The sequence below is a fragment of the Sphaerodactylus townsendi genome, linkage group LG08 (genome assembly GCF_021028975.2).
Source record: "Sphaerodactylus townsendi isolate TG3544 linkage group LG08, MPM_Stown_v2.3, whole genome shotgun sequence".
Lineage (NCBI taxonomy): Eukaryota > Metazoa > Chordata > Lepidosauria > Squamata > Sphaerodactylidae > Sphaerodactylus > Sphaerodactylus townsendi.
Genome location: NC_059432.1, coordinates 72,668,966 through 72,688,607, shown reverse-complemented (window position 1 = coordinate 72,688,607; position 19,642 = coordinate 72,668,966). Strand labels below are relative to the sequence as shown.

At 42.5% G+C, this 19,642-nt stretch overlaps 1 protein-coding gene across 1 annotated transcript in view; it reads right to left on the bottom strand.

The window, feature by feature from the left end:
* THAP4 (THAP domain containing 4) overlaps positions 1 to 19,577 on the bottom strand; it is a 29,640-nt gene extending 10,063 nt beyond the window's left edge. Inside the window, exons 1-5 of the mRNA XM_048507017.1 lie at positions 19,421 to 19,577; positions 11,551 to 12,704; positions 3,650 to 3,809; positions 1,111 to 1,220; positions 855 to 958 (exon numbers count right to left, since the gene is read on the bottom strand). Of these exons, the coding sequence (XP_048362974.1) occupies positions 855 to 958; positions 1,111 to 1,220; positions 3,650 to 3,809; positions 11,551 to 12,704; positions 19,421 to 19,503 (1,611 nt within the window). The 5' untranslated portion in view covers positions 19,504 to 19,577. The remainder of the gene's footprint in view (positions 1 to 854; positions 959 to 1,110; positions 1,221 to 3,649; positions 3,810 to 11,550; positions 12,705 to 19,420) is intronic.
* Between the last annotated feature and the right edge of the window lie 65 nt (positions 19,578 to 19,642).

The following is a 19,642-nucleotide window of genomic DNA, read 5'->3' as shown; positions in this document are numbered from 1 at the left end:
CTTGGATTCACCTCCTAAGAAGCTTGGTTCAGGTGCAGGAATTTTCCTCACCTCCTCTTGGGTGAAGACAGATGCAAAGAATTCATTCAGCTTCTCTGCAATCTCCCTGTCATCTTTTAGCACACCTTTTGTTCCTTAACATTTCCAGGACACTTGTATGGAACCACTCAAAAACAAAACAACCAACCTCTAGAACAGGGGTAGGGAACCTGCGGCTCTCCAGATGTTCAGGAACTACAATTCCCATCAGCCTCTGTCAGCATGGCCAATTGGCCATGCTGGTAGGGGCTGATGGGAATTGTAGTTCCTGAACATCTGGAGAGCCGCAGGTTCCCTACCCCTGCTCTAGAACATCAAAAGTATGGGTAACCATTTCAGATGTTTAGACAAGGGACAGAGAGAAGAGAGCAATGATACACAAGCCTACCCTTAACCATAATCAGTGTGGAAGGAAAAGAAAATAATACCATATTTTAAGAAGCCTTCCAGCTCTTTTATGTTTCATTTCTCATAAAAACTACAGTATTGTTATACAGGGACATACAAATTAATTACCCCTGTTTCTGGACCCAACATTGTGTGTTTTATTATTATATCCAGTAGATAGTTCCAGTACACAGTCAAACGTACTGTACCACTGACTTTTCCAGAACCATAGACACTCATCAGAAATTATCACGCAGGGGTTTAAAAATAGTTTAGATCATGTCTGTAAGTTATACTGCAATATTTCAGGAAATCTTCCATAGTTATTTGTTAAATAAAAGAAGTGACTCTTGATGTAGGTTATGGGATGCTAAATAAACATCTGGCATGGTCTCCAACCAGTTATACCCAGTTTCAGAAGTACTCACTTGCTCTACATGGGGCTTCTTGGCAAATGAGATCCTTGCTATAGAATGCGAAGCTATGGAAAGCTCCTGCCCATTCACTTCTCCTTCCTCTACCTCTACCAAACCTGCAAACAGAAGAGAAGCTGTTAATTGGCCATGCTGGCAGGGGCTGATGGGAATTGCAGTTCATGAACATCTGGAGAGCCCAGGTTGCAGACCCCTGCGCTAGACTAAAAGCTGAAGTAAGAACTGCTGATGTGAGCAGGTCAGTCAGTACCTGTGTTCTGAGCACTGATGAAGGCCACCTTATTAGTGTCTGGTTTGATGCGGATGAATCCACATTCTCGATGCATTGGCTTCCTGGTGTCTGGATGGAAGGCGTTGAATCTATTAGAATATAAAATATTAGGATACAAGATGCCACAAGACCCCTGAAGATATTATGACTCTATAGTAAATACTCCACAGAAGGAGTACTAGTTGATTTCAGCAACACTGATAGACAGGAATATAAGCAATTCTCCAGTGTGGTATATAGGTTAGAGCAGGGGTGGCCAACTTATGGTGCTCCAGATGTTCATGGACTACAATTCCCATCAGCCCCTGCCATGGGAATTGTAGTCCATGAACATCTGGAGCACCATAGGTTGGCCACTCCTAGGTTAGAGTCACAGACTAAGATCTATGAGACCCTGGTTCATACCCTGGTTCTTTCATGGAAACTTTCTGGGTAACTTTGCACCAGTCACCCACTTATCTCCTACCCTACCTCACAAGACTGTTGTGAAGATAAAATGGAGGAAGGAATTATGTAAGCCACTTTGGGTTCCCACCCATGAGAAAGGTGAGGTATAAAGTGAATAAGTATGTAAATAAATCTCAGGTAGTATACCCGAAGCCCTTTTAAGCATAGGCATTCACAGGAATATTATTGTTTTGCGTATAACTGAAAAAAATGAATTGATGGACTTGAGGAACAGAACAAGAAAATAGATATAATAGAGGAAAGTGTGAAACTTATTAGCAATAATCAAGAATTAATTTTACAATTGTTAATGAGAGAACAAGTAATAAACTTTTAAGTGTGTTAATACTCAGTGCAGATAAAATGGGGATCCCTCCCTTTTCCTGTTTTATGTACTTTTGTGGGGGTTTTTTACTCTTTTTTATTTGACCTCTGTATGTTTTTAAAGTCTCAATAATTAAAAAAAAAGTTTAACTTGGAAAAAAAGAATACTATTGCTATGTATTATTGGTTCAAGTTGTCTGGAAATACCTACTCTATTGGTCATTCTTGTCAATAGGTAAATTTTTCTCACCATTCAGCAAATTGTGTTTCTTCCATTAGGAATATTAAACACTAGCAGACACTACAGGAGCAGCATGGCTATGCTTTTCTTCCCTGACACAAATGCCCTCCCTTCATAAGTTTTCGTTACTGTTAAAATTCTTGATTTTTATGTTGAGCTGTTCTTCTGATATACTTCAGATAGTGCTGGCTCCACAAAGCTGATCCAAATGTCCTTTGGGAAGAAAACTATGTCTCCTCCTCCAAGTCTCTGACCCTTTCAGCCAATTTATCATGTTATTGGATAGCTTTTCCATCAATGAATCTCTTCAAAGTTATGCACGGCAAAGGCTTGTGGCCTAAGCAGTTTGGCAAGTCTGTCATTGATACAGTTCTCTGATCAGATAACACCTTCAAAGCTGACTCCCTGCTCAGAGTTAGCTTATAGGAGCACAACATTTTTCTTATTAGCATGAAAGACGATCTTTTAGACAGGCAACTCAGTAAAATGTTATGCAACTTGGACAGCCACGTGGCAAAATGATGTTGAGTTTCACACAGGAGAGAATGTTTTAATAGGCCACGGATTAGTTTTCGCATGGTATAAGTCTGGCTCACAATTATAACTAAAACTACCATTAATAATAGATTTTCAACAAATTAAAAATACAGCTTCATAAGTGAGGACACACAAGAAGCTTGAGGGAGCCAAAATCCTATTCTCTCTACCTTTGCTTCCTCCCCTCTTCTCAGTCCCTCCCCTCTTCTCAGTCCCTCCCCTCTTCTCAGTCGCCCTCTTTTTCTCCCTTGCCACCCCTTTTCTTACTCTTTCCTCCACACCTATCCCTTTCTCTCTCTTTCTGCCCCACACCCCATCATTCTCTCTTTCTGCCCCCATCACCCTCCCAGCAGCCCATTTGCTTTCTCCCCGACCCCTCAGCAGCAGCAGCAGCAGCAGCAGCAGCAGCAGCAGCAGCAGCAGCAGCAGCAGCAGCAGCAGCAGCAGCAGCCGCCGCCGCCGCCGCCGCCGCCGCCGCCGCCGCCGCCCCCTGGAATCAGAATGGATCTCGCTCTACACAAATTTGTTCAGCTTCAGGTTGGGAAATTCTTGAGGATTTGGGGGTGGAGCTTGGGAGGGCGAGGCTTGGCAGGGAAGCAATGCCATAGACCCCACCCTCCAAAGCAGCCATTTTCTCCAGGGGAACGAATCTCTGTCATCTGGAGATCAGCTGTAATTCTGGGTGATCTCCAGCCCTCACCTGGAGGTTGGCAACCTTTGGAGAAAATGGCTGTTTTGGAGGATAGAGTCTATAGTATTACCCCCAGTGGTATAATACTGGAGTTGGCAACCCCACCTTCTTTACACCCAACAGCCAGTCTACCTTTTATCTGCCCCTCTGTCTTAAGTCTTCCATTTCCTCCTCCTCAAACAGTCTGGTCTTATAGAAACACACTATAAAAGTGTAACTGAAATATGTTTAAGGCACACGCTTCTCAAGAAAGCTCCAAAACGAGGAAATAAACTCACGAGAAATTCAGCATAGGCTGTCCCACATGAGAGATCTGAACTTCTTCCAGGTATTGAAAAGGTTTCATTGTAGGGAAGGTTCCATCTCCAGGCGGATCTGACAGCCAGGTACCCAGCATCCAGGACAGAGGCTGAATCACAGGGTTCAACTGTGGGGTTTCTGCAGAAAGAAAGAAAGAAAGAAGAGGACTGAAAACTGAAAAACTGTGACAAATCTTTGACAGCAATAATTAGATTTTACCACATTATAGTCAGTCATTAGGGTGAAGCGATCTGTTTGTGTTGGCTCTCCTGGGCTGGAGTTGATTGTGGCTGTCCCAACATTTTGCATTTTAAATGGATGCTAACTAGGTCTCTTGTACATATGCTTTTAAAGTACTGTGCTGTTATCCTCATAAACCTTTAGGATAAGGTAGGTTTAAAAATTAAGAGAAGTGAAATTCGAAGATCACAAATAGAAGGAAAAGAAGAGAACAGTTTTTACCAGATAGCTATCTGTCAGACATTTCATTATTCCTCAAACACTTTTTTAGCACTGAATTTGACTGGTGCAACAGATAAATACCAGAGCACAATTTCCAGTAGTACTGAAACAAATAAGCACCACACACAGGGCATCAAAACCAGCGAATGACCAGGAATTAACTGAACAGGAACTGTTTGCAGAAGTTTCCATATACTGGCCTTTATTCTTGTAAGTTTCATTCTCAGGTGTCTGAGCTACAAAAGATCTGACCACATTTTAAAAAAAAGTAATTAAGTCAATAAAGTGCACAAAAATTACATTGGAAAGTGCTGTGCATTTTAGCTAAGAGAGATAAAGGCTGGGCTTGATAATCTTCAAATATGAAAAATGTTAGACAAAAAACTCATCACTGTTCTCTATTGCTACAGAAAAGAGACAATATTTGAATTACAGGCAGATATTTAAGGTTTTTTTAAATCCTTGGGGATAAGTTGTCCAGTAGAACCAAAGGGAACTGCAGTCACACTTGGAAGATCCAATAAAGTGTGCTAAATCTTGCTTCCACTCAAGGAACTGAACCATAACGCTGAAGTCTTCTACAACATTATGATTTCTCACTGAGGGGTCAGAAAAAAGAGCTTCTTACCAAACCTCCCATTCACTGTTTGAAAATTAATTTCAGGATAGTCATAGCTATTAAGAGAGAGGGTACAGCATAATAACTGTGAGCTATAAGCCTAAAAGTCCGCAGTACAAAAACAGTGTCAAAACAAAACTATAACTTCTAAATGAGTATGGGTAAAAGGAAAAATAATGCCCACCAACTGAAATGTAAATGATTGACAAGAAAGACAGACTACGTATCTCCTAAGTTATCTGATTACCATTACTTACGAATGTTTGCTAAATACCAACAATATGAGATTTCCTCATTCTTTGATGGTGACCTGAATTCTCTCTAATATGGAAACTCATTTCTATATCTCGATTACCATCTTCATCTCTTCAGAATCTTAACCATTTACTAGCGCAGGGATCCCTAACCTTTTTGAACCTGTGGGGACCTTTGGAATTCTGACACAGTATGATAGATGCAACCACAAAATGGCAGTCACTAAATGGCTGCCATAGGAGGTGAAGCCAGCCATACAGTAGCTGACACAATTCACCTTAAGTCACATAATAAAGATCCTTGAGCTTGGATGGTAGCTGTAGCTGAAACAACCTTTTTTAAAAGCTGCACAATCAATCAAATGTCCGATGGCCAATCAGAAGCCCTGCTGGGCAAAGGGCCTACCTGGCCCCACCCACTTTCTAAAAACACTTGGCGGTAGGATTGCCAGCTTGTAAGTTGGGAAATACTTGGAGATTTTGAGGGTGGAGCCTGAGGAGAACAGGGTTTCGATGAGGGAAGGAATTTCAATCAAGTATAATGCCATAGTCTGCCTTCCAAGGTAGCCATTTTATCCAGATGAACTGATCTCTGTTGCCTGCAGATCAATTGCAATTCCAAGAGATCACCAGCCATCACCTGTAGGTTGGTGGCTCTACTTGACAGTCACTTGGAAAGGTGTCAGTGGGCATCATGTTGGGAGCCCCTGACCTCATGAAATCATAGATTTACAGAAGCTCCCCAAACCAAATATAAGAAAGTCTTCTTAGAATAGCTTCTCAAGTCTAACTTGAAGGACAAATGAAAATATGCATCCTTATCCCACTGGAAGAGACTTTCACTAAGCTACAACAATTTGCTTGGAAAGGCTCTATCCATAATTATTAGTATAAGCTTCATTTAAACCCTAGGAATAATATTAATATGTACCATAAGCATAAACAAAGAGAAAGATGCCCTGCTAGTAGTCTATATACATAACATAAAAAGGAATGGCATGAGATAATATATATTATAAAACATTTGCTTACCAATTAAATAAGCAAGTGAAAGATACAACAGGAACACTGAGCCACATAGTTATCACCAATAATGGATATGTGCCATTTTCATGAATAGTTTGAAGGTGAGGGTCTTCACTAGTGTCCAGAAATCAGATAAAGAATGGCCAGAGACTCAAACTTGCCTACCTCGATACTTAACTAATAGATAGAAAGTACTACATTTTTATTAGAATGAACAGAAAGGGAAACTAAAAATCACAAATAAATGTTCTATGGGAAAATATGCCAGACTTTTGGGTTACAACCCACACTCTACAAATGCCTAGTTCTAAAATGCAGGAAAGGTGGCAACATAGGATTGTACTTTTATATTTTTGATGTTTCAGAATGTATAAGCTATACAGTAGTACATGAAGTATTCACATTAGAACTGTCTGTATTGAGAGACCTTTGTTTGGATCCATTTTTTAAAAAGCTTTAACTGTCCTGGCTACTCAAGATAATCAGAAACTGGAGCTACAATGGAATTACAGGTTAGGTGGGATGAAAAATGGACTTTCCATGGAAGAGCTTCAAAACTTTATTTGTAAACATGATTCTGAAAAAACAGAACCACAAGCACACTAGGGTTGCCAGCCTCCAGGTGGCGGCTGGAGATCTCCAACTATTACAACGGATGTCCAAGTGACAGAAACCACCCGGAGAAAATGGCTGCTTTGGAAGGTGGACTCTATGGCATTCCACCCCATTGAAGCCCCTCCCCTCTGCAAACCCTGCCCTCCTTAGGCTCCACCCCAAAAATCTCCAGGTATTTTCCAACCCAGAGCTGGCAACCCTGATGCACACTCACACTGCTGGTGAATATTACAAAATTAACTTTATTCCATGCAGAGCAGCTATTAGCACCATAACCTCTTTTTCGGCTCTGACGAAGATACGCAATTGGAATGCATTTGTCTCTTCGTTATAGCAGATCTCATGGAAAATGTTTTACTTTTCACGACAAGTGTAGAAACAGTGCTAACATTTAAGCACAAGTTACTATTTCTGTGAGGCTAGTAAAACAGTTTAATCATATCTTTTCCTTGGGGAACTCATAAAAGTCATCCAGGTTACAAGAGGAAGAAAAACCTGGTTTGTTGCTACCATCTAGTGGATTAAAATAATATTACACTTCAAAATAAACACTGAGGGGATGCAATACAGGTCCATATTGGATTCACGCATGAAGCTGCCTTATACAGAATCAGACAACTGGGGCATCAAGGGTCAGTATTGTCTACTCAAACCGGCAGCAGCTCTCCAGGATCTCAGGCTGAGGTCTTTCCCATCACCTACTATCAGATCCTTAAGTGGAGAGGAAGGGGGTAGAACCTGGGACTCTTTGCATGCCAAGCAGATGCTCTACCACTGGCCACTCCCATGCTCTCGTTTAGTGCCAGTGTTCTCTAGAATCTTATCATGAAATTAAATATTGACTTTATTCCCTCTCACAAAAACTCACTGCAGGTTCTGGGTCGGAGTGCAAGTCTCTCAATCTGTGTTGTGGTTGTTGTTATTGCTGTCAAGTCTCAACTGACATATGGTGATCCCCTAGGGTTTTCATTGCAAGAGAGAAACAGAGGTGGTTTGCCATTCCCTGCCTCTGTGTAGCAACCCTGGAATTCCTCAGTGGTCTCTCATCCAAGTACTAACCAGGGCTGACCCTGCTCACCTTCCAAAATCTGATCAAACTAGCCTTTGCTCTCCAGGCCTAATCTGTATTATGACAACAACTCAGGCATACCTGAGGGACCCACCTCTCCCCATATTGCCCTGTAGGCCCCTCCGCTCTTCAGAGGAGGACTTATTGGTGATCCCTGGTCCAAAAGTGATCAGGCTGGCCTCTACAAGGGCCAGGGCCTTTTCAGCCCTGGCCCCTACCTGGTGGAACAGGTTCCCCAAGGAAATCAGGGCCCTGCGAGACTTGCAGAGTTTTTGCAGGGCCTGCAAGACGGATCTGTTCCACCAGGCATTTGGTCAGCCTGGTTAGGCACATCTACCATTCCATCTGGCCTCCCATGGGCACGAGGGTAGGGAGGGGAGAGAAGCATGACGCCATCTACATTTTATGGTTCTGGTTTATCGAGTATACTGAAATTTTATACTGTGTTTTAATGTATGTTTTAAAATTGTTGTTCACCGACCTGAGCCCCAAGGAGAAGGACGGTTTATAAAATTAATAAACTCAACTAAACTGTGGAAAAAATGCCTTTTCACCTCAGCACAAAGTCAAGCTGGTCCCACGGCCTCTTAATTTTTGTGTGAACGTATCATCGTGTTCATCACAACCACAGGGACCATTTGAAAAGCGACACTGGACTGCAAAACAAATGGCATGCTTTCTGCTAGGTCCATACTAAGGATCAGCTAGTCTTTGAAGCAGGAATTGCATGTGCTGCATATATTGACTTCGAATCAACAGGTTCACAATTGCGAGTCTGACCCTGTAAAGACGACTGATGCTTCAACTTTTCATTTTGTGTCCAATGGAGCAAGAATGCAAAAGGTATAAATACTTGCAGTAGTTTAGAGGATTAGCTAGTCAGCCATCTTTAATTAGTCTAATCAGCAAGCAACCCCCTGGTCTGCACAGCTTCAGCCTCATCTCCTTGCTCACTTTTTCATGCTATCACCCCTTCTGGGCCACTCAAAAGCTCACATATTTAATCAGAAACACTGCTGACGTGCGGCCCAGTTGCGGATCCCCTTCGAACATATCAATTTACTAATCATACGCATTTTATCATAGTGGCCTAACCTGGCTATCTGGTTGTTCTCCTGCAGCTGTTCTCCTTCATTGCTCCTCTTCTTTTATGAGCGCTAGTTTTTTGTCGCCTTACCTAGGCAGCTGTTCCAGATTCCCCTCCCAAAGTGTAAACATGTACTGGTATGATTTAAATTGCAAACGTGAAACCTGGACTTGTTCAGAACTTGACCTTCACGCTTCCCCAAAGGAGCGCTTGCGTATACTGAAATGCACAAAGGCTCTCTTTGCTTGTCATGATCCCTTGTGCCCCTCACCACAAGTAGAAGTTAATATCTAAACAGGAAGAACATGAAACTATTTTCTTTGGTTGCCAACTTCTACCCAAGAGGTAGTGCACAGTTCTGAGGTTTCTTATTACAGATGCAGTTTCAGGGTCCCAGTAATAAGTGAACACCTCAAAACAGATATCAATACAAGCGGTGGAACACATATACTATGCCTTCTACTGAAACAAACCTATACTGATACTGAGAACAGCACCCTGAAAAATCATGCAACAGACCCAGAAGAAAAAAGGGAGCCCAAACCACCGCTTTCAGAAAGTACTTTGATTTAAAAAAATTAACTGCTTCAGATTTTACCTGCATTTATTTCATTGCTTGCCATATCTCACAAAGCTGTTTCTAGCTTGTTCACTCTAGATCGCTAATCTTTCCCTAGTGTCCAGGAAACACTCTGCGCTCATCTTAACAAAAAGACACGACAGGAAACAACCTTGCAACTCTGCATAGAGGTCAACCCACTGTATGCTGGGACTTGTAGTTTACTTATAGTGCACATTAGAGAAAGTGGTGTCATATATTGTTTTTACGTTTGCAATTCTTACTGGTGCCTATTGCCTTATCAGTTTTTGAGGATGAAGTACACATTGGCAGCACACAATGAAGATAAACCTTCAGCTTTAGATCCCATTACTGTACGACCCAGAATCCAAGAGAGAGGCAAAGAACAAGGGAGTGAAGAAAGTCCAACTAGCAAGCCTGTACAGGAATAATCTTTTTCTGTATACTTAACCAATAAAATCTGGCAAGTCTTAACTCATACTTTTGCAGGCTTCAGAAGGATTTACATACAAACATTTACAAATAAATATATACACTAGGAATATTTTATGCTGCCAAAACTGATATCCATAAACCATGAGGAAAACATTTCTGCTTAAATCAAACAAATTAGTAGAATTCAGACTTAACATCTAGATTTCCTTTTTATTAATCAAAGTCCTCCAGATAATTTCTGTTTCTATGGTCAAGTCAGATTTACCCTACAAATAAAGTTGATATTCTGTCAGAAAACAGTTATGTATCAAAATCACAGTTGCTTCCTTTACATTTCTGTCATTCTTATGAGAAAAAGCAACCAACCAGCAAAGGAAGTCACTGTGCACACACAGAATTCTGTATTCTACTCCATTGTACGGAACAGAGTGCTGTAACTCACTGTAGTCTCTATCCAAAGATAAATGGCCTAATCATTATAGCACTGCAGCAGATTGACAAATTTAACATCTTCAGCATGACCCAGACAGATTACTAGGAGAGTCAAGCATATCCAATTTTCCCCCTCTTCCCAGTAAAAACAAATGCCCAATTGGGAGTGACAGGGGATTGCCTCAGTTGGCTCACAGGCCTGATAAGCCCTATGAAGGGGCCGAATGTGGCCCTCGGGACACATGTTTGACATGCCTCTCCTAGAACCTGTCTGGTCCGTTCTAAGAGCACTGGAGGAGAATGGTTGGCGCAGAGATCCACAGACCACATTAGCTAACTATGCCAAGCAACTTCTTAAAGAGATTTAAGGAAACTTATTTGCTCTGGAAGGCAGCCATGGCTCCACGCAATCATTCAGACAGGTCACCATGCTTAAGATACTACAGACTGAATTGTTCTCTCTTCTCACTCACACATTCCTCACTTTTCCTCATTGCTCTATTTTAATCTTTTCTCTGTCGATTCTTCCTGTTCTTTCCAATCACTTGTGTTGCAGTGGGAGGAGTAAAGTGTTTCTTACTTGCTGCCACCTTTCAAGTGCTTTGGTTGTATGCATGAATATGCTTGCTGGGCCACAGCACTGAGTTCACCACTAATTATGTACTGTAGCCACGAGGCCTGCTCCCTTTAGCCAAGAAATAACTATCTGCCTAGGGTCTGGGGGAAAAGTGTACAGTAAATGATATTTTGGGATTTTACAGCTTTTCAGAGGTATTCAAATTGCAACTGTATTTAATCATGACAATTACTAAAGTAGGATTTTATATATATGTAATTTGATCAGAAAGGGTGGTATAGAAATATACATAAACATCATACACGCACTGGTGAAATAAGGAGGATATAGAATCATCCTATAGTATATGAACATGAGATACATAGTGGGCAAAAATAACCTTTAGGCAACTTCCAGGCAAGATGAAAACTGAAATACTAGTAGCCTATTACTACTAGCAACCCACTAGTAAAATCTATAAGCCCAGAAATGTCCATTCCTAGAAGAGCAAATTCCCCCTTCCCCCCATGCACTGGCGCATGACATATATATAGGGGACAATACCAATAACATTAAATATGAATTAGGGCTATATGCTCTGCTAGGTAAAATGATCACATGCAGGGAAGTAACAGGTAAACAGGCCTGAAACACTGTTGTGAGAAATAGGTTATACTCAGCTAGACAGGATTTATGTTGATAGCAATCGTGCCCCCGTTGTGTGTACGTGCACAAAATACTGACCACAGTCCTGGGACAGCAGGTTGCTCAGGAATGGGAAATTGATCCTCTTCAGTTCATCTAGCTTTTCCTTCAGCTTTCTAACTTGGCTGTCAGAGCGACTGACCTTCTGTCTCAACAGTTTCAGCTCCCCGTTCTTCTTCTCCACCTGCTCTCTTAAGCAGCACACCTGGCTTTTGCTATGCCTAGAGGAAAAGCAGTATGAATGGAGAGAGTCAATGAGCTTGCAGGCTCCTGAAGCAGACATGATGACCTCGTTGATTGACATGGGGTTGGCATCAGCGTCTCCCTTCTGACCTACAACAGCTTCCGTTGCAGGTTTAGGAGTCAGATCTGCAGGGGACGCAGACAGGCTTTGGGAAGGTTTTTGGGGAACAACAGTAAGAGAGGAAGTAGGTGAGGTTTCCATTAAACTTCCATCCTGCTCCGCCATGTTACTACTACAACTAGGTTCAACATTTCTTCTCAGCCGTTTCCTTTCCAGTGGCTCCTTTGGAAAAGATGACTTCTCTCTAGTGTGTTTGGAAAAAAAGCTGTATGAGTGAAGGGAGCCAATAAATTTGCAAGCTCCAGACACTGGAGGCGTGAAATCATCTTCTGATATACCACTTCGGTCTATTTTCAGATTCCCAGGATGGATGACCATTTCAGAACAATCCTCCACAGAAGGCTTTTCCGGCTTATTCTGGGCCACTTTTGTGACTAGGTTATCAGCTAGTATTCTTCTAAGGGAGCCTTCGAGCTGCACCTGGAAATTCTCCCCCTGCTCAGACAGTGACCCAATTTCAGCTTGAAGAGTCATTTGCTCCATTTCTTGAGTCCCATCCATTATCAAGTCTTGGTCAGAAGACAAGACCCCATCCATTATCTCACAGTTGCCTTCCTTTGGTTGACTGCCATCTCTGCCCAGAGCCTGGCTTGCTACTTTCCTCCTCCTCTTGACATAATCCCTGCCATCTCCCCTTTTTTCTGAAAGGTGGAAAATGGTCGGCACAGCTGTGGGCTTCAGTAGCCGGTGCTGGTCTTCCAGCCGTTTCGAAAAGCTCTCTTTCGTGAAGTGCTCACTGCACAGAAAGGAATATTTGCTGGGAATCCAGTTATCCCTCTGAACAGCTTTTAACCACTGGATCAGTCGCTTTGTGTCCTTCAATGGAAACCTGCAAAATAGTGTAGAAGAACAAAGAGGTATTATGTAGGCTTCTTCTATCGCATTTTGTTGCCATCAAATTGCAGCTGACTTATGGTGACCCTGCAGCAGGGTTTTCAAGGCAAGAGATGTTCAGAGGTGGTTTGTTAGCAACCCTGGTATTCCATGGTGGTCTCCTATCCAAATACTGACCCAGGCTGACCTTGCTTAGCTTCTGAGGCCTGATAGGATTGAGCTAGCCTAGGCTATCTAGGTCAGAGCTCTATAATGTGTAACATTCAGGAATTAAAGCTTGCCTAAAGCTTCAGAGAGCACAGATCAGGTAATGGCCATGCTTCCCTGCAGCACAAAAAGTCTTCTCCTGATGTATGAAGGCACGTGGGAAGGCATCTCACCCCAGAGCAAAGTACCACTGCCAGCAGAACAGATCTCCAGGATCCATTTTCCTGAGCACAAAAACACAGTGTTTGGTACAATTTCTGGCATAAAAATGTCACAGGGATGGTAGGGGTTTTTTTTAAGCATTGTGCTTTCTTCCTTATTACTTTTTAAGAAAATGAATAAATATGATCACCACTAGTAAAATAATACCTAAAACCCAGTTAACGCATATAAACCAGAAATCCTTCTAAATTTACTCCAGTCCTAGGATTTCCAAGGGTTTACATATGTTTAATTTTGTGAAGGGTCAGCCTGCAGAGCAATCATAAATTGACATCTTCAGACAGACAACCATGGTGAAATTACCACCAGCATAGTCTAAGCAATTTCTTGCTGGACTTCAGCATCCATAGGAAGGCAGATCACAAGGTATGAATCTATGGACCAGGCTGCAGCTAGTTTGTACAATTAAGAAACACTTTCAGCTCTCTGTAGGCTGAGAATAAGCCATTGAAGGTCTTAATTAACATCCTGTAGAACAGGGGTAGGGAACCTGCGGCTCTCCAGATGTTCAGGAACTACAATTCCCATCAGCCGCTGTCAGCATGGCCAATTGGCCATGCTGGTAGGGGCTGATGGGAATTGTAGTTCCTGAACATATGGAGAGCCGCAGGTTCCCCACCCCTGCTGTAGAATCTCTGGTTCCACAAATCTCCTTCCAAAAGGGGGGGAAAGTGCCCAGTGCACTGATGCGTCCTCCGCCCCCGTCCCCGCCAACCCCCCACAGGGGTGCGTGCCTGGTGCGTTGTGCACCCCAGTCTCCCTGGAGCTACGCCTCTGCAAAAGACAACATTATTGCTTTATCCTGAGCTGCCAAAATCCTCTTCAATCACCTTTGGCATGAACAGCAAAACACAGACTAGGTGTACATCAGGTTTAGTTGAATGGTAGAGATCTGCAAAGATGTTTAAAGGGAACACTTTGGTGGTCTTCATGCTGGAGGCTAGAGGTTCAGGTATTGTCTTGGTTCAGGTGTTACGAGCCTATGTGTAGAAAATAAAACCAGTGCTGGCCATTCAGTCTTTCTTCAATTCAAAATATATCCCTTGTTAACAACTAGTTGCAGACCACAACTGTAGATTGAACATAAAGTAGTATGAATGGGAAAATCTTTTTTCTGACTCTACTGTTTTGAAGAATCAGCTACTCTGATTCAGCATATCTGACACTGACAAGCAACTTTTCCAATTTCCTACACTGGTTACCAATAGTCCAAACGCAAACTGCAGACTAGAAAGATTCTGGCAGGTAGAAAGATAAGGTATTTGACTATGGCCATGCTAGCCTGTAGTTCTTCCATTATATGCCTTCTCAATCATTTTTGGTTTAGTGCTACAGTGTTAATCCAGCAATAAAGAAAGAGTCTGAATACAACTTCAGTAAAGTTTATGACAATGAAATATGTTGGCTCAACCAAGACAACAAATCAAACTATAATTAAGGTTGCCCACTTATTGTCACGTCATCAATACCAAAACCATGGTTCATTATCAGCTGGTAAACCTGAATCAAAGAACACACAGTTTGCCTTTACAGTTTGAAAATTCAGACCAGTGTTTTGGTTCTCAAGCAGGGGTGTCAACTGATTTATTATGAGGACTGGAAATGACATAAATGTGACTTGGTTGGGCTGGGGGTGGGGATGGCTGCCTCAGCTGGTGAGCCCCCAGCAGGCTTGCCAGTCCAGATCAGCACGGGGGGGGGGGAGCTACCTTGGCAGGCGAGCCCTCTATGGGCTTGTTAGTCCAGAATGGCACTGGGGGAGGTGGTTGACATTGGGCTGCATCAGACTGACACGTGGGCATGGTTTGCCAGGCCAGATCAGGAGCAGGGTAGGGTCATCACCCAATCAATCAATCAATCAATCAATCAATCAATCAATCAATCAATCAATCAATCAATCAATCAATCAATCAATCAATCAATCCCTGGCCGCCCTGTAAACTCCCATGATGCCCAGGGGGCAGCATCTGTCTTTTTGCCGGCATAAGACCATCCCAGCAAAAGGGGCGTTCCCCGACTGAAAGGTCACAGGAAGCTGATTAAAGTTGGCTCCACCCCCAGATAAAAAACACAGTGAGGGAAAAATCAGCATGACTTCTGCAAAGGGAACTTTTGCCTCACTGACCTTCTAGAGTTCTTAGAGAGAGTTAACAAGCATGTGGATAAGGGTAATAAAGAAGACATTATATATTTAGACTTCCAAAAGGCATCTGACAAGGTCCTTTATCAAAGACATATGAGACTCATTAGAAGTTGTGAGATAAGAAAAAAGGTCCTGTTATGAATTAAAAATTGGTTAAATGACCAAAAGCAGAGAATAAGGGACAGTTCTGGCCGGGGAACCAAGTAAGAAGTGGGATCCCACAGGAATCTGTATTGGATCTAGTATTATTTAATTTGTTTGTAAAGAATCTGGAATTGGAGGAAGAGTAGTCCAGTGGCAAAATTTGCAGATAAAAACAAATTATTTGGGTTGTTGAGAACAAAAGTGAATGCAAAAAGTTCCAAGAGGATTTTTTCAATTTGGGTGACTGGGCAACAATATGGCAAATGAAGTTAAGGGAAAGTAAATGCAACACAGCCAAATATACATTGATACATACATATTGAACTGTTTAGTGATTGAGAGAGAATTTTTCGGATCATAGTGGATAGCTCAATGAAAAAATCAACTCACTATGTAACAGTGAAAAAGGCAAACTTCATGGTGGGGTGGGGGAGGAGGAGAAGAAGAGTTTTGATTTATACCCCGCCTTTCTCTCCCATAAGGAGAGTCAAAGGGGCTTATAAACTCCTTACCCTTCCTCTCCCAACAACAGACACCTTGTGAGGTAGGTGGGCCTGAGAGAGTTCCGAAGAACTGTGACTGGGCCAAGCAGGAATGTAGGAGTGTGAAAACACACCTGGTTCACCAGATAAGACTCTGCCACTCAGGTGGAGGAGTGGAGAATCAAACCCGGTTCTCCAGATTAGAATCCACCTGCTCTTAACCACTACACCATGCTTTCCCTGTAGAAGGAAAGAGACAGAAAATAAAATGGCCAGTGCTGCAATGCCTTTGTATACACACATTTATGATGTGACCTCAACTGGAATATTGAGCGCACTGTCTGTCACTCTGCCTAAAATGGTTACTGCAGAAACAGGAAAAGAGCAGAAGATGGAAACAAAGATGATCAAGGCGTTGCAGAGCTTTTCCTATGAAGAAAGGTTTAACTGTGTGGAGCTTTTCACTTTAGTCTTATAAAATTATGCCTGGGAAAAGTGCAAAGGGATTACTTCTTCTGCCTCTTCCACAGTACTAGAACTCAGAGGAGCCCAATGAATTTGATGGATGATACTTCTTCTTTCTTTTCTTCTTTTAGACCTTTATTAGGCATTAAGGATGATACATTCAGGACAGACAGAAGGAAGTACTTCACTCAATGTGTAAGAATCAACACTGCAATCCTAAACCAAATCACACTTTTCTAACCCTACTGATTGCAATGGCCTTTGAAAGGTATAACTCTGTTTAGGATTGCACTGTAAATTGTGGAATAAGTGATGGTTACTAGCGCAGACTACTTTAAAACAAACGTTTGATGTATCTAGTCAATGGCTACCAGCTATGATGTTTGCTGGGAACCTCCACATCTAGACGCAGCAGGCCAGTGCTAGGAGGCAACATCGGAAAAAGGCCTTGCCTTCTGTGCCCTGTTTGTTGGTCCTCCAAGGCAATTGGCTGGCCAGTGTGTAAAAACTGTATGCTGGACTATTCATTGATCCATCGAGGCACATCCTATGTTCTTATATTCTTATGTAATATACCACTCATTTTTATAGACAGAACAGCAGTTTTGTTTTCTGTCTAAAACAAAAAAACCCACAACCACACCTTTTTCACTTAAAAGGGAAAGCAGTTGAACAGTGAAAATATGTACAGCACTATAACACTGAAATCCAGTGCATGTAATGTTTAAATTTTCTATTACAAAAACAAAAAAGATATCTAAGCAAACAAAATATAGAATTCTATTGCACACAAAGAATGGTTTCTATTCAGAGAGTTAATTTAGCTGACACAACATTCTTGCTAACTTACCGCTTGTTTGTGCCAATGGGATCAACTCACAATTTAAATCTGTGCCTGAAATGAATAGGTTAATGCCAGAAGATCACATTTCACAAACAAAATGAACTCCCTCAGCGATGTTTTGAAATCATTTTTAAATATCTGGAACATGCTAATAGGGAGCTTCTAAACTGATATTGAAGCTCTGTGTAAGGAAAAAACGCTTATGAAGGACAAACTGATCAAAAGTTGTTGTCCATAATACCTATTATCCATAATAGGTAAACGGAATTTCTAAATTCAGAGTGTGTGTAGTTTTGAGTACCAACTGCTGGGAACAAGCAGGACATGAATATCACCTTCTTGTATTGTTGAAGGCTTTCATGGCTGGAATCAACTGGCTGTTGTAGGTTTTCTGGGCTGTGTGGCTGTGGTCTGGTAGTTCTTGCTCCTAACATTTCACACCCACATCTATGGCTGGCATCTTCAAAAGTATATCACAGTGATTCTCTCCATGGCACACATCTCTGAAGAAACACATCTTGCTGTAACATATCTCTAAGGTGCCAGGCGTAGATGCAAGTGAAACATTAGGAACAAAAAATACCATACCATGGCCACACAGCTCGGGAACCTATAATAGCCAACACCTTCTTGCTTTGCTTGTAAGCTCATGATGGAAACAGAATGCTGAACTAAAGGAACCTGCTCAGATCTAGCAAAGCAATTTTTTTGTTCTTCATTTCAAGGTTTTATAAGTTTACAGTGCATTTACAGCACTCTCCTATACCAGAGTTACTCCAGTCTAAGACAGTTGAAACCAATGGGCTTAGACAGGAGCAACTGCACTGGATTTCAGTGTTATAGTGCTGTACATATTTTCACTGTCCAACTGCTTTCCCTTTTAAGTGAAAAAGGTGTGGGTGTGGGTTTTTTTTGTTTCAGACAGAAAACAACTCTGCTACTATTTATAAGGCTGCATAATATTTTGCCAAATAAATAACAGTATCAAAAATATTACAAAATTGCATTTTGAAATAGACACAAGACATTCTGCATGCCAACCAAAAATGCACATATAGATTTGATATAATTACTGACTAATTTCTGAGAACAGTTTTAGCTTTACATTAAAATAACTGCTATCCCATTGGTTTTTAATCATCTGAAGTATGTCTTTTAAAAATAAGCTTTGATACAGTTGTTACAATGGGGAAGATAAACTGAAGTGATTTACTCAACTGAAAGAAACTGTAGCACTGTAATAGCCTCCCAAAGTAGGTGAGAGTGTGTAGGCATATTTTTAATTCATGATCTTTACAGTGAAGAAGAAAGACATACTATGTTTTTATAAAAGGCACTGGAAAATTCTTATTTATCATAAAGATTGGCCTGTTTTTTTTCAGGGTTATTTCTTTCCCCAGCCTTTAAAGCTATGAAAATGGAACACATATCCATTTCAAGATGTGGGAAACTGTCAAGGGTGCTGTGTATCTCAAAGCTGTGTGACAGGGACCAGTCACACAACTACACCCTCTCTTACTGCACCTTCCAGGAAAAACAACACCCATCAAACTACAGCAAGGAAAGACACTCCTCCATCAAATCAAACAGGGTCAGATATGCTGCACCCTGGGCGCCGGCACCATCATTTCTGCAGTGAGGGGCTGCATATCCCCCTTTCCCAAACCTTCAGGCAAACAACCTTCAAACAACCACATATGACACATCTGAGAGAGGGGAGGTCAAAGCACAGCTTAGTTAGGTTTGAGCCATGGCTCAGCTCTGGAGCTTGGTGGCAGGCTAGGCCTCACCCACTAGTCGCTAGGTGGCAAGCATGTACAGAGTGCCTCACCTCTTTTCTCTCTGACTAACCCAAGCAATAGGATGGGAGTTTCAGGCAACTTTCCCCCTTCGCACCTTCCCCCCCCGCCCCCCCGCCCCGATAAGCAGGAAGAGTGTGCATATGTGGAAGAGGGAATCGTCCCTTTTTGTCTATGGGGTTGCACCTACATTCTTCCTGACTCCAAGAAGTGCAGGTGAGGGAGTCAGGGAGAAGGTGGCAGTGCCGTGGGGGTGGGGCAGGCCGTGGGCTTTGTGGCCAAAGGGGCGGGGGAGGCCACGGAAGCGTCCGTCCGTCCGAAGCTGTGTAAGAGGAGGAGGAGGGAAGAGCTCTTCCGCCTGCCTGCCTCTCAGGTGCGAGCGGTTCTTCCCCTCCCTCCAGTTACCTGTGGAAGGAGACGGCGGCTCGGTCCCGGGAAGCTTTGCCTTGCCGGTTGGAGCAATTCAGCGCCGCGCAGCAGATCACCATCTCCGGAGGCCGCACGGGCAGCCCGGCCTCCGCCTCCCTCGTCTCCACCCCCTCGTCCGCCGTACAGCAAGATGGCGGCGCCAGCAAGGCTGTGTCCACACAGCTGATTCATGAGCTACTTCCGTACGGAAGAGAGCTG